General features: G+C 33.5%; 1 protein-coding gene and 1 long non-coding RNA gene across 4 annotated transcripts in view; both read left to right on the forward strand.

Moving 5' to 3' along the window:
* Positions 1–5620: 5620 nt before the first annotated feature.
* Positions 5621–9873, forward strand: LOC122515737. Of its 3 annotated transcripts, none has more exons than XR_006303368.1 (3): positions 5621–5733; positions 7717–7984; positions 9750–9873. It is a non-coding gene; the product is annotated as an uncharacterized LOC122515737 (long non-coding RNA). The 3 variants fall into 3 exon arrangements; XR_006303364.1 differs by lacking the exon at positions 5621–5733 and adding an exon at positions 7201–7328; XR_006303367.1 differs by lacking the exon at positions 5621–5733 and adding an exon at positions 7206–7301.
* A 244-nt stretch (positions 9874–10117) lies between these two features.
* Positions 10118–16057, forward strand: part of LOC122518943 (acetylcholine receptor subunit alpha-type acr-16) — a 249106-nt gene continuing 243166 nt past the window's right edge. The window contains exons 1-2 of the mRNA XM_043638086.1: positions 10118–10550; positions 10759–10913. Of these exons, the coding sequence (XP_043494021.1) occupies positions 10814–10913 (100 nt within the window). The 5' untranslated portion in view covers positions 10118–10550; positions 10759–10813. The remainder of the gene's footprint in view (positions 10551–10758; positions 10914–16057) is intronic.

A 16057-nucleotide genomic window follows, 5' to 3' on the forward strand; every position in this document is an offset into this window, starting at 1 on the left:
TTAAAATGAATTATTTTTTTTTTACTCAAGGTTCATTATTTTTGACAATAAATAAAGAAATGGCGTGCCATAAGCATCAAGATTCGATTTAAAAGTGCCGCGCTTATACGCCGATATATATAGATATATAGAACGTTCGACGCACGATGGCCAAAACGAAAAATTCTCGCTACCGAAAGAAAAAATAGAAAGAGAGAAATATCGGTTTTCTTTCTCACTCGCACTCGTATACAAAACGCACGACGCTCGATGGCCAAGACGTAAAATTCTTGCTACCGAAAGAAAATATATGAAAAGAGAAATATTAGAACGCTCCCAAGGACAATAATACTCGTTATCGCCTAAACAAATAGAAAAGGGAAATATCGGTTTCTTCTCTCACTCTCACTTGCATTCAAGACCGAGAGTCCCGAAGATTGCCGAAGATCCTTCGTTTGTGTATTAGTGCACACGGACGCTCGCACGCACACTAGCTCGCTCGCGTGTAAAACGCGACGGAGGGATAAGCTTGCTTTCTCCCACTCTTACAATTTTTTTCCCATCTTCAATCCAATTCTATGCGCTTATTTTTGAAAATACGAAGATAACTCAGAGAACATTTTTTTAGTATTTTTCAATTTTCTACAACTTTTGTTTGAAACTTTTTTCGATTAAATGCCTAGATTCTAAGATAAAGTTATTTTTGACCCTTTTTTACCCTTTTTCTCAAAAACGGCACTTTCCACCTCAAAAAAATTAGCACCATTCGATTCAGCGTCGTCTATTTACCCTTATATCAAGTTTCCACCAAATCTGCTGAGATTCGAAGGAGATGGCCCGAGTTGACTGGACTAATTTTCAAAGGTTCAACAATTAAATAAGTTCAAACTTTTCGAAAATAGCTCTGTCACATTACGCTGAACCGAGCAGCCTACCGCATGAGAAAAACTATTTGTATAGTAATTCTATGGAGATAAAGAATTCTAAAGGTGTTGATAATCTAAAATAAATATGTAATATATTTTCAATCTCAGGTTACAGGCGATAGAAATAATTCTAAGATATTCGGTCTCCTCAAAAGAAAGGGTCTGATGCTTGTTCCCCCTTTTGTAAACAAATGCAAGTTTGGACGGGTAAAATTCCGAGAACTGTGGAAGATACTCTCTCGCTAAGACGTTACAGGCGGTAAAAGAAAGAACTATCGATGACCAATAGGGAATCTGTGATTTAATAAGAAACGCCTTGTAGGATAAAGAGAGTCCTTTCCCTCCCACTATATACGGGGTATAAAACACGGACACCAGACCAGAAGCATTAAGTACGAATAAGTATTAATATGCATGATGTCTCAAGTCGTAACATATAGTGTTACAATATTAGAAAGATTTGGATTCCCATTTCAAAAGTGAAAGATATATAAGAGTTTTTTCTTACTTTAAGTATAACGCAGAGAGTTTTTTTGTATTTTTGTTCTATTTTCTTGTGTTTTGTTAAAATATATGATCCATATTTTGTACTACTTCGTCTCAACTGTTATTCACCCCGACCTATAATCGAACAAGCTCTTTAGTCATTTTTTATATTTTACTGTATAATTTTGTTGCTCGTCATTAATTTGTAGTTGTAATTGGAGATGATGGACCATTCCATCTCCTTGGCACATCAAATCTATGCGCCGTATCGTCCAAAAGATGCATTTGTGTTTAGTTAGAGTCAGAAATATTAAAATTTTTGTATTATTAAATTTTGAAGCTTAAATACCGTTCGGTAAATATTACAGTAATTTCTCTTTTCTTGTTTGGTCTTTAAAATTTTTCACTTTGATCGTATTTTATTAAATTTGAAATTTTTCTTTTCTATAGAATGCAGTTTAAAAATATTTCATAATGATTAATATATATTATTTTTTTTAGTAACTTAGTATTCTTATTTTTTCTATTTCTTTATATATTTTTATTTATTTTACGTAAATGCAAAATCACGCGTTTAAATTTAACTTCATTGCAACGTTAAATAGAGATTTGATCAAAATAAACAGAGAATTCAATTGAAAAGTGCATCTGCGAATTGGACGATTTATATGTTAGGCTATTGTATCACTTGATTGTATGATTAATATAGTTTTCTTCTCGTTACAGGTGATCATCGTTGGATTTATTATCAAACCTTCTGGATTTTTTTTTTATTTGAGTGTCTTAAATTGTTTCATTTTAAAATATATGTATAAATGCATTTTTTAAGGCACACACAATACATGTTTATATACTAAAAAAACTAGTGTGTGTACTTATGTACGCACGTAAGAAGTTATACTTCTTTGCCGTACCAAAACGAATATAACCTCAATAACCTCAAAAATAACTTAAAAAAAAAAACTTCAAAGAAAAAAAATAGCTTAAAAAAAATAATTTTTATTATATATATATAAGAAAGAATAAAAAAAAGAAAAAGAAAATATCAAAATATAGATACCAGTCCACACTAAATATAAGAGAGATATATCGAATTACTTCACGCGTCAACAGTCATGACGCGGTTACAGCATTAGTTTTCGCTTTGATCATTTAAGTAAAGCAGCGCTGAGTACGATTAGTATTTGGATGGGTGACCCGTTTGAAAAAAAAAGGGGAAGAGGAAGAGAAGACAACTTCATGCCGTATACTTGAAATCGCTTTGCCGCGCGTCGTAAATACCGACAAACTTCATGGTGTCGTTTTTCCAGACTAGACGTTCGGAACAGAATCACTCCCCATTACATTTTCCCCAACGCGCCAAAAGAAGTATAACTTCAAAAATTAAATATAATTATTTAAAATTTTTCTACAATATATCATATACTTTCATATACTATCAAAGAATACTGTATTCATTGATAGTATTATTCCGTCATCCCGTTAAGTACAAACTTTCGCTCACTGGTGGTTCCGATAGTAACAAAAATGAAACTGGGTAGATAAAAAAGGGAACTTGTGAGCTTCTATGTACTTCTGTATTCTTTGATTTAAACAAACATGAGAATGAAACCTTATCATCAGTTTAGTTCTTTTTCTAGTTATCAACAAAAGATTAAGATGATCTCTATATTTATTATGAATAATATGCATCTAAGTGGAAAATTATTTTCATGTGTAAATGTGGGCAATGTTTATCATTAGTCCATCAAGTAGGTATCTACAATTTTGTTCACTTTTTCTTCCATAATCTTACTAACTAATTCTGTTAAAATTATAATTTTTTTTAAAATTAGAATAATGAACCATTTATCTATTGATAAAGTATCATCACTATGGTATTATAATGATAAGCTATCATCGATTGGAAAATTAAAATGACAGAACCATCAATAGATAAAATCAATTTTTACAATGAAAAAATGTTTCTAACTAAAAAAACTTTGAATCTTTTAATGATTTAATCAACAATTTTAAATATAGACATTTTCAGATTCTTGTAAATTTTTATCAACCTTGTTCTTTTACCATTTATGTTAAATAATAAGCTTTCAATTACTTATCCATATTTAGTTTAATGGCAATTACATATTGAATCAGGTTCAATCGACAGCAGATACGATGATAATAGAAATGTTGTGTAGAGTAGATGTTTCATATGATTAATCATCATTGATGATAAAAGTGGGATCACTGAGAATGAATGTGTTTCTATCCAGAATACCATAACGGCTTTGCACGTAAGACTTCATTTGATTAAAACTCATGTTACTAAGGAAAGTAATTAAATCCTTACATTTGTAATGAACGAATACGTAGTGAAGCTTTCTTCAATATATTATATGGCTTATAAGATGAATTTTTTTCAAGTATAAATTAAAAGTTATTAGATTGCAAAAATACTTTTGTTTAGATTCGTATAATAATTATTAATTAATAGAATATTTATTTGTTTTTTTTTTATTGGAGAAATGTATATAATTTATGAAAATCCATGAAATAATAATTTGAATGATTTTGAGGAATATTTCATATTTAATAAGTTTTCTTAAACCAAATGAAAATTATTTGATCACGTTTTACAAATTTTCTCCGTATTGATTTTGGCATAAATAAATTTTCAAGAAAAATTTACAAGTAAACAAGACTGGCATAGCAACCATGTAATCAAGAAAATGATATATTTCATTTCGAAAATAACATCATAGGAAACATCATATTTTTATAGATATACATTCAAGGTTGATAGGATAAATGTTTTACCCTGTATATATATATGTAAGTAAAAATATTAATATATCACTGAAACAAATGGTTGTTAAAAGATTTTTATATTTGAGGATTTAAATAATATTTATTTTAAATACATACCTGTTATGTTTGATAATCGATAGAACCATTACGGAGATCAACGATAATAATTATTGTTGAGTTTGAACAAGTTCTAGCAATAGAGTAACACCATCGAAGATTATAATCAAGTCATTTCAAAGGTCTAGAATAGAAGCTAGATTGAACAAGAATAAAAGAAAGAGAAAGAGAGTGAAAGAGAGAGAGAGAGAGAGAGAGAGAGAGAGAGAGTGAGAGAGAGAGAGTGAAAGATAATAACACTTAACAATAAGAGTAAAAAGACTGTCGTACATGGGGTCAGGTGGTATATGGAAAAAACAACATATCCTGGAGACCGATTTCAGCAGCGGTGGTTCGGATCGTTGCACGGGGCACGTCGAGGGCAAACACCCCTGGTTGGCCCGGCGGTCTATACCAGAGGTGGTAGCAGCGTTACCGGGCCACGCATCACCAAACTCTTCTCTCCTCTTTGATGCTGGGAGAAAAGGAGTATAAGTGTAGGGTAGCGAGAAATTTAGTAAGAAACTTAGCTCGAAGGAAGGAAAATTCATCTCTCCTACTAGTTGGCGTTTCAAAGATATCGGAAAATCTTTTAGAGATAAATCGGATCTACGAAATATTTACAGAGATAGATTCAGTATAACACAGAAACCGAGAGAAAGAGAGAGAGAAAGAGAGAAGAGAGAAACAGGAGGATGTGAGGGTAGAAGGGAAGGTTTACGGTTTCAGAGCTATGGTGTTAGGTAGGTTAAAGAAAGATAGATAGAGATGGTGAAGTAAAACGAAAGAGTGAGAGAGAGAGAGAGAGAGAGAGAATTCTCCTGTACACGATGGTGGGCACAATATTGATCTGTGGGGTGGGCTTCGGGAGATGGGTGTACTCCACCGCCCAGGCAGTGGTTCCCTTCTTTCCTCTCCCCTGTCCTGAGATCTCCTAGTTGTGTTAGGAGTGGGAGAACCGGTGGCTGCGTGCTGGACCATTCCGCAGGCTCCTGCGAGATGAAGAGTGGGGGTTAGCCGGGAGGGAAACTAGAGAGGGAGAGTGGAGGAGAAAATACTCTTCTTAGGGGTGGTGGTACCGGTGATGGAGGTGGTGGTGGTGGTGGGCTTACACGAGATGCGGGGTGCCTTTCTCGCATCTATACCGCGCCGGTGGTGGCTGCGAGTCGTAGGGAGCTCCACGGCCGGTTTGCTGCTGCTGCTGCTGCTCCGTTCTTCACTCCTCTACTAAGTTTTTAAGATCGGGAGAAAGAAAGAAAGAAAGAAAGGAAGAAAGAAAGAAAGATTTGCTCTGTTTCTTATTTTTTGCTTTTTATTTTTTTTTTTAGACAAAAATTTTCTTTTATTTTACATAATCGCATTAAATTTCTTTCCATCTTTCTCTGGCAGATCTCTATTTAACACTTCTTATCTTCGAGAATATATTTCGACATTTGAAGATACGATAGTCAACGTAAATATTCTCAATTTTCATTTAACTATAATATAATATAATCTTTTCGTATATCTTATTATTATAAAGTAACACGTCATTTTTTAATTCTTCTCTTTCTTACGAATTTCTTTTGTTCTTTCATATTTGTTTCTTTAATTTCGTTTATTAAAGCGTATCAATAAGATCGCGTGTAGAAGAATATTTGAATGTGAAAACAGATCATCGGCACATCATCAACGTTGCGAAACGTACACGCCGGTGTACGGCGTGGTGCTAGTGATGGTGCTGATGATGATGGTAGTGTAGGTGGTGCTGCCGGTGGTCTTGCTTAGTGGTGGTGGTGGTAGTGGTGGTGGTGGTAGAAGTGGTAGTAGTGGTGGTGTTGGTGGTGGTGGTGGTGGTGGTACTGGTGGTTAAACGACCCTCGCTCGTCCTTCGTTTCGCGAGAAAACACCGCCAACACCGGGACTCACGAGGATCGTTTCTTCCACTTTCTCTCTTTTTCTCCCCTAATTTTTTTTTCATATCTCTTCTATCTCCTCCTTCTTTTCCCTTCGAAAAAAAAAATAAAAGAAAAAAGTAAGAAATAAAACACCCGTGTATCAACAAAATCTAACCAAGTTCGTCACGTACTCGTCACGTTCGTCTCTTTATCGTCCCATATACGTAGAATCCTTATTTTTTTTTTTCTTTTTTTTTTTAATACACCGAATTCGTGCATTCATATATATATTTCTCTCTCTATTTTATTCTCTTTGACGTTGGATAAGTTTTTATCGTCGTATATGACAAAACTTTATCATTATTATTATTATAATCATTATATCAATTACACTTACCAGCGAGATAAAAGAATAGACGAGAATTAGGATAGAGTCTGTTGATTTGTCTTGCGTGTTTTTGACTTGAGAGATCGTTCGACAGACACATTTGACTGTTGTACTTCTAAGGAAGAGAAGGATTATTAGAGGGAAGAACAAGGAGGTGAAGACGAGGATAGTAGTAGTGTTGGATTAGTAGTAGTGTAGGCGATAAAGGAGCCGTTGGAAGACAACGACTCGTCAGCAAGGGTAGAAAGAAAGAAAGAAAGAAAGAAAGAAAAAAAGGAAAAAGGAAAGAAATAGAGAAAGAGAGAGAGAGAGAGAGAGAAATAGAGCTAGATAAAGAGAGGGATGAAGGGGAGGTGGTAGTGGTACTGGTAGCGGTGGTGGTGGTGGTGCTGCTGTTGCTGGTTGAAGAGGAGTAAAAGAGGAGAGGGTAACACGCTCGAGGAAGTTGCCTGGATACGGGGGCAGCGACGGTGGCACCGTGTTGCGCCCTCGTTGAAGGAGGAGGAGGTGGTGGTGGTGGTGGTGGTGGTGGTGGTGGATAAAGTGGTGGAGGAGGAAGTAGTGGGACGGGGCTAGAGGGAAGCAAAGAGAAGGAAAGAGAGAGAGAGTAATATCTGTATATACATATATTGAGAGAGAGAGAGAGGGGTAGAGAAAGGTGCGCGCGCGCGCGCAAGCGAGTGGCCGGCCGAGCGAGAACGCACATAGTACGCCGCGTACGGATTGGAATGGAACGCGTCGCGGACCTCGACGAAGGTGCTATTTGTAGTGAGACGTGGAAAAGTACGAGGATGCACGAGCACTTGCTATTGCTATTGCTAGTCCTCCTCTATCGACGATTCGTCAATTTAATTTACTTTATTTCGCGATAGCATCCTGCATCCTCGTTATGACTGATGATTATTATCTGTTATCCTTATTCTTATTTGTAACATTTTTATATCTATTTTTAATTTAACTTTGATTTATTTTATAGTATTCCTTTGGCTCTTTCTATTCCTATTTTCTTTTCGTTCTTGTTCGTTCTTGTTCTTTTTCTTTTTTAATTTTGTTTGTATTTATTTGTCGCGCGAATCAGTCCCGCGATCATCGTGCGCGTATAATTGGTAAAAAGAAAAATAAAGAAAAGGCAATTGAAAAATAAATTTTCTTTTCGATTGAATTCTCTTAGGAAGTGTTGGGGAAATAGAGAAAGAGAGATATAGCTGAGTGACAGAAAAATAAGTGAAAGGGAAGATTCGTGTTATGGAAGAGAAACGAGAAACAGGATCACCCGAGTGGATAACGGACGAATGGGTGTCCTCCTGCTTAAAAAGGAAGGATCGTGTCGGGGACACCTGTGAATTTAGTGTATTATCATAGTACGAAGGACTTTCATTTGTCCTTCTTCTCCAAAACTCGCCTCTGGAGCTTGCGATATTGCGAGACACGAGAGCGTGGTATGTAACGAGCTTGTAATCATTTTTCTCCCCATATATCTAATATTTTTATTTCGTTTCGTTTCTTAGAAGTTTTTCAAAACATTTGCAAAAGGACGTGCGAGTGAGAAACGGTTAAAAAATTATTTTACTATATTTTGTATTTTCTCGAAATTCGGATCTGATTTAAATTGTTTAAATCTTATCATTAAAAATGTTGACGTTTTCTATACTTATTACATTGTACATACAATTTATTTGTTTTTTTTTCCTATAATTTAGCGAATTCGTTTAAAAAAAATTTGAATTAGTTTAGTATTATTTTAATATAATTAGGATTAGTTATTAATACATAATCTTATCGTGAAATAAAATTTGGACACTTCTTAACTATTACACGTATTGAGAATAATTTTTGTTTTTCTATTCCGGCGAGATTTTTTTTGTTTTCTTTTTGTTTTGTAATTTAAATTTGATATAGTTCGTGCGATTGAGGGATAATAAAAAAAAAAATTATTATTCTTTTTATTCTTTGTAATTACGATCGGATTTAAATGTTTGCTCTTATCGTGAAAAATGATGAGCCTTTCGCGCGAATGTGAGAAAGATAGTTAAATAGACAGAAATAAGAGAGATAAAGATAAAGAGAGAGAAATAGAGAATGTAAGAGAGAGAGTGAGAGAGAGGGTGAGAGAGAGTAAATATACGAACGGAGTTCGATTTTCGATATGCTCGTAAAAATCGTTATATCGAAGCGGCTGTATAAGAGCATCTCTCAATAAATAACTGGTGTCATTTAAATGAGTAGTTCGCGCGTTTATAATGTCCTGGACAACGAGGGGATTGCTATTAACGGAGAGAGAGAGAGAGAGAGAGAGAGAGACAACGAACCTTCGAAAGGCTCGATCGTTTTTACGATAGGGATGTTACTTTCGTTTCCTATCAAATAAAGCAAAAAGAAAAAAAAACAAAACGATAATGTTATTTCAAATCAGTCGTATTTTTTTCTCCATGACGTCTTAACGAAGAAAACTCGTAAGGATAATATCCCTTCGATATCCTACGAAAACAAAAATAAAAAATAATTTTTTTCTTTTTCATATTATCTCCTCAATCTTGTTTAAAAATACGTCAAATTGTATTCCTAAAAAAAAAAAAAAAGGAAAATTGGCAGACTTTCTTTCTGTTTTTGTTCTCTGGAGTTGACACGAAAAAACAGGTGAATTTAATTATTAGATAAACAATTTTCGATTTGTTTACGATAGTAGAAAAGTAAAAGAAAAAATTTTATAGAAAAGAATCGTGATAGATATTGACAGGCTCGTCAAGGATCAAAGTATCGATTATTTTTCGTCAGCTCGAGAATAAAGCAGAAAGAAAGAAAGGAAAAGGAATAAACAGAGAGAGAGAGAGAGAAAGAGAAAGAAGTGAAACGAGTAGTTAGTATTATCTCTTTCCGCAAATACGAAAACGTCCGAAACATTTTGAAAAGATATGCACGTATAACATAGATACGAGTTGACGTATCGAAAAAAAAAAAAAAATATGCCGTGTTCTCTAACAATAACGTTTTTACAATAAATCCCGTAGCATTAATTCGATGAACAAACTTCTATTCGTAAATAAAATTATAATATGAAAAATCCCCCCCCCAAAAAAAACAACAAAAATATCGAGAAACTTAAAAAGGAAACCCCCCAGCCCCCTCCCTAAAAAATATAAAAGAAAGAAAAAAAATGATCGAAAGAAATATGAAAGAGGGTTTTTTCTTTTAAATTGTTTTCAGAAATTAGAAGAAAAAAAATGGTTGGATTTTGTTGGAGGGATGATCATACGAGAGGAACGACAACAACGACGAGGCAAACAAAAACAGCGTAGCGCTCGATAGATTGCGATCGTTCGAAGAAAAAGAAGAAGACGAAGAAGAAGAAGACGACGAAGAGGGAGGAGGAGGAAGAAAAAAAAGAGGAGGAGGAGGAGGAGGAGGTGGTGGTGTGTTGGAGAAGAGAAGAGAGGAGAGGAAGAAGAAAAACGGGGAGATTCGTGGTAGAAGAAGAAGAAGAAGAAGAAGAAGAAGAAGAGGAAGAAGGAGAAAGAGGAGAAAGAGAAGGTGGTAGTGGTTGTGGTGGTGGTGGTGGTGGTGGGTGGTGGTGGAGGAGGAGGTGGTGGTGCGAAAGGACGAGGCTTGGGTTCCCTCGATCGCGCGATAGCCCATCGTCGAATAATCTGAAAGAGGACGCTCGGTTATGACGGCGAAATCGGGTGGAGGTGGTGGTTTACGATATTCTACCCCACGGTCGCGACTTTTAGTCGAATAAGGACGATCGGGTTGAGAGCTACGGTGTCACGATCACGGTCACGGAATAGATCATGACAGTTCTCTTCGTTCTCGTGGAATTAATAGTAGTAGTGGTAGTAGCAGTAGTAGAAGTAGCAATAGTAGTAGTCAAAAACGCGCGACCAAGTGGAACCTTTATAAATTTAAGCTTGGAGCTTCGAATTTAACGGAGAACGGAGTTTTTACGAAACTTAAGGAACAAGAAAATTGTCGTTATTGTGGAACGTCCTCCTCTCCTTCGAGACTTGTGTGTGTATTTATATGATATATATATATATATATATATGTATATATAAATATATATGATATAAATATTAATATTTAAATATAAATATTAACAAGATATTTATATTTATATATTGTATTATATATTTATATCTAAATTATATTTAAATTTGCGTATCTCGATATATATACATATATATATTTATATGTGCGTGTATATGTCTATGTGTAGAAGTTTTTGATATCGGTCATTCGAAGGTGGACCGGAAGAAGAATAAGCTGCCATAATGGCGCACGACACTATTACGGGTTCTTTCCCAAGGATACAATTTTGGATGTTCACAAGTAGTCTGCCGATTTTATTCCTGCTTATCGTCGTACCTCAGGGTGAGTGATTACATATTTTTATCTTATCTTTCAATTATTCTAATCGTCTTTTATAATAATTTCAATACGTCACATCGATGGGTGATTTTGATATTTCGAATAATATCGAAATTATATATCTTTTTATAAATTTTGTTTTTCTTGAAACAAATATTCCACGTACTCGTCTATGTGCGTGTTCGTTTCTGAAACAAAAAAAAGGAGAAGAATTTTTATCATCATAGTTTTATTATCGTTGCACAACAAAAAAATTGTTTGATTATTTTACAAACGTTTCTTTTTCCTTCCCCGATCCTCGACAATATTTTTGAGTAGTCAAGCTTGGATTCTGGATAAGACAGACGTATCCTGGGGTTGTCGCGTTGTTGAAATATTACGGGTGTAAAGAATGCACGTGCTCGAATAAAAGGTGCTTCTCGGTTATACTCGTCCGGAACAATTTTACATGCTTTTCACTCGCTTCGAAGAAAGGCAAATATATTTCTGTATTTACGTATTACATGTATGTGTAAAATATATGACAAGAAAGAAAATACGTAAAAGAAAAAAAAATACAACAAGTAAACAGTATTAAGATGTAATTTTCGTTTAAACGAAAAGATTTAAAAGTGATACTTTGTAACTGATATAATTTTTATTTGTCGTAATTTTTATCGAAAATTAAAAAAAAAAAACTAAACTAAAACGTTTTTTATTATATTTTATTTTATAATATAATAAAATTAAACCTCGTTGTGTGTTTTACCATTTATTCGAAAATATAATACTTTCGTGTGAATAAAAAGTATAAAGAAAAGATGAAAAATAAAAAGATATATAATCGAATGTTCCGTTCGCGAACGACTTATTCAAAAATATTATTTACAAGTTAATCTACGTATGCATATGATGTTGCTTCATTTTAAAAACTAATATTCGTTTTCGTATCGTCCGTTGAGTAATATCTTTATTTAATTTCTTTTTTTTTTTTGTTTAATTTTCGTTTTATTTATTTATTTATTTATCTTTTTTCTCGTGGCAAATGTACGCTCGAATTCATGCGACTTCATTTCGAATTACAGGATTATTTATATATTTACGATGGACGTTTCCGTTGGATGATTTGAGTCGATTTTTCGCCTAACTTATCGCGATCAACGATTTCGTTGATTGAAAAGAAAATAAACGTCGATTACGAAAGAAATGTACTGTTCGATGAATCCAAAGAGAGCATTTTCTTTCCATTTTCTTTTCCCTCTAAATGAAAATCTTATCTCTCTTTCTCTATCATTCTATTCCTATCCTTCTTCTCTTAATTTTCTTCTTTATCTTTCCGATCAGCTTTCATTCAAAGACATTACTGATTAAAAATCGTTTTTAGTTTAAAACGGGAACGTTTGAAAAGGAAGAATTCGTTTATTGTTTTTTCTTAATTAATTAATTTATTTATTAATTAATTAATTTATTTATTTATTTACTTCGTAAATTACAGTTTATTTCTATTCTCGCGGATCGGAAACGTCGATCTATTTTAGTAACGTTAATCAATTAAACATAAAATTATTCTCACGATTTGTTCACACGTTTTGTTTCATTTCGATTATTGTGTCTACATATGTATAAAATATAAATTTACTGTAATAATAATCTATATAATAATATATAAAATGTATAATCCGTTAATCGAAGCGAGCGAATGAATTTTCAAAATCAAATTTCGTTAATAATTAATAAATTAAATGAATCTATTCATTAATTCGCGTTTCATATTGTTACAAAAAGAAAATTCTTTTTCAATAAAGTTGAATGAATTAAAACGAGTGCCTGCACTTTATCAGTCATTGAAAGGACAGAACTCAACGATAAATCCTTTCATAAATTCATTTTCGACGATGAAACATCGTACGAATTCCCTAAAGTTCTTTCATATGCAAAATAAACTGCACAGTTTCACTTTGATTGGTTAGTTGTAAAAGATGATATCAGTGATAGACGTTGATTGTGAAAGAGAGATTAAAATCGAGTTGCCATAAGTTTTATCGTCTCTTTTAAGATTCTCAATGATCTTTCGTTTCTTTTTTTGTCATTTTGTCATTTTGTTCATCTTCCATTTCGTTGTTTCATTTCTTCTCCCATCTTTTCAATAACCTTGGGAGGGGGGTGGAGGATTCCGTTTTCTTCGAAAACGTCGAATCACCGAGGTATACATTATTCAAGAGCTACATAGAATCTAATCGCGGAACGTTTTCTTCGACTCTTTCTTCTTCTATTTCTTCTCTCGTGAAAATCTTGCATTTTCCTGCGGTTTATCAAAGAGAGAAAGAGAAGTGAAGAGAAGGAAAGGAAAGAAAAGGGAAGGCAAGGGAAGAGAGAAAAGAGCTCTTTGGAAAAGGGCGAGCAAATTGATTTGGAGAAGATTCATCCTAGAACTCGATTCTAGAAGCTTTCAAATAATTCTCGTCTTTAGAAAATCAAATGGAAAGTTGTATCTCGCTAAAAAAAACACCGGGAAGATAATTATTCAGCAAAATGTTAAATACTCGAGAAGGTAAATTCCCACTCTTTGTGTACAAATTTTTGTTGTTACAATGTAAAAGTTACGGTATTATTTTACACAGTAATTCATTTTGCGATTTAAATATTCGTATTTTTATTCTTCAATCCTTTTACAGGTCCGTGAGGCATATTTTTTATTAATGTCGATTTTTTATAACGATATATTTTTATTAAATAAATTCTACGTGTGCAGGTATGCGAGATTTCGAAATTTGGATTAAATATTATTTAAAAAAAAAGAGAATAAAGGAAAAGAAAAGAGAAAGAGAGAGCGAGAGAGAGCGAGAGAGAGAAATAAAGAGAAACATAGAAAAATTGATTAAAAAGAGAGAACTATAAGACAATTATAAAATTTTTCACGTCGATTATAATTATGGATAGCGTATATTCGATGACAAAAGCCCGTGATAGTAACGAAATCATGCAGTAACGTATTGCATGTCGTGTCCAAGCGCTCCTCGTCGTTTCACAAAACTGCATTTCGTTGGTCGAAACGCTTCAAACAAAGTTTCCATTTGTTCTGGTCCACCTCAAACCCTCCCCGCTAACCTCCTGTCCTCGTGTTACTATCCTACCTTTAAATTCTACTCTTTCGATCGAACGTTGCTGCGTGGAATTCTGGCTGCTATTGAATAGAATTTTGTGGTTTTAGAAAATAAAATGGGCAAAATTATATTGTCATTGTTATTTAACCCTTCTATTTTCTCGATTAAACATGTTTTCAAAATTTTGCTGAAAAATAAATTTTCAATATTATCTTAACCTCGTGATAAATATTTTGTGTTAACAAATTTTTCAAAAGTTATCACTATTTTTAAGAATATTTTGTTTGATATAAATAATTATTTATACATTACGGTATTGTTTGTTGTAAATCATTACTGATCATTTAAAAAAAAATTGACCAGTTAGTGCATTTATAAATATTTTCATTATAATCTTTCAATCTTTCAATTAAATAAATATCTAATATATTTTTCATGAATATTGATCAGATAAATAAAATATTAGTCCAATTTAACAAATAATACCATTGTTTGATATGCTTAGAAAATAAAAAGAGGATATTTTATATAACAAATAAAATTTAAACTAAACACACAGTCTTACTCAAAGCGTGTAGCATATGCTTATTATACCAGGCACCTATTATTAACAGGTACGACCCTTCGACAACAATGGTCCTTTCATTACAACTACTTTGACTCCTTTATTTCGTCTCACTCAGAGACACTCAGTAACTAATTGCCAGTAACTAACTCACCTTGCTGACTGTTTTTAGTCTTTATAAATATAATATCTTACTTCTCCCATTTTCACGTCTTTATGAAAAGTCTCTACTTTTGTCGCGACACTTTTTATAAACAAAAGATGCATCACAGGACGAGCTTTGGTTAAAATAAATACGGGCCCCAGGGTTTTATTGCTTTCAAACGTACAGATACAAATCAAAGGGACAGCTTACCCTTTCGTGCACTAAGGGACAATTTCTATTTCTCAGATAGTCTTTTTAATTTTGTTGACTTTGAAAAATAAAGTAAATGATAGGGAAAAAAGGACGACGTTTTTTAAATATCTTAAATATATAATATTACTATTTCTCAATATATATACAGACATACATTCTGTTAACGTATCTTACATTATCTTACAGGTATCTCCATTCTTTGATCACTACCTTGTAATAGATAGTATCTTCACAAAAGATAAATTGTCTTTAAAAAAGAAAAACTACATTCTACTCTATTCAAGTAATTAAGTATTATAGCAACTATCTCTTTTACCGTTATCTTGACTGATTCTTATTTACAAAAGATACATAAATTTAACGATAAGAATTCGCGAAGGAAAGTGGTACTAGTTGTTTGCAACAACGTAAAAATAAACTCAATTCTTTTGGTTTTTCCATAAGAATTGAGTTTTCTATCTGAAACGTGGCTTTAATAGTTCTGTTGTTTGTTCCACGAGTAAACTGGGAAGGAAAGAGATACTTTCTTCTTCGGAAAGATTGTTTTCGAGATAACACGTATATCTTTACGCGTTAACGTTTTATGTTAGTGCACGAGGGTTGGAAGGGAAAGGGGAAACGACTTTGAAAGAAGAGGAACGAGACTTAGGGGTTTCGGGGTGAAGGGTTAGAGGTTCTGACTTAGGTGAAGGGGTGAGCGAGGTTAAGGGGTAACACACCACCCTAGGATTTTCTTCTAGAAAGGCCAAAGTGATCTTCTCGTAACGCTCTCGTGACGTCGTCGTCGTCGTCGTAGGAAGAGCCCGCGAGACTCTTCAATAGTAACAGCCTCCGCGTTCTCGTTTTAACGAAGCGCAGATTTGAAAGCTTTATCGAATTAGTTACTGGCACGGTGAGTTTGAAGCAACGATGCATGATTCCTGGACGGCGAAATTCCATCATTATTATTTCAATGTGATTACGTATATTCATCTTTTTCTTTTTCTTTTTTTTTTTGCTCTCTCTCTCTCACTCTCTTTTTCTTTTATCTTCCTTGATTTTTCCTTTATTTTTGTCACGTTCATTTTATCAATGTTTTATATACATATATGTTTATATCAATATTATTATATAATAATAATAATAGTAATAATAATTACTA

Source organism: Polistes fuscatus, unplaced genomic scaffold (genome assembly GCF_010416935.1).
Source record: "Polistes fuscatus isolate 324 unplaced genomic scaffold, CU_Pfus_HIC Scaffold1, whole genome shotgun sequence".
Lineage (NCBI taxonomy): Eukaryota > Metazoa > Arthropoda > Insecta > Hymenoptera > Vespidae > Polistes > Polistes fuscatus.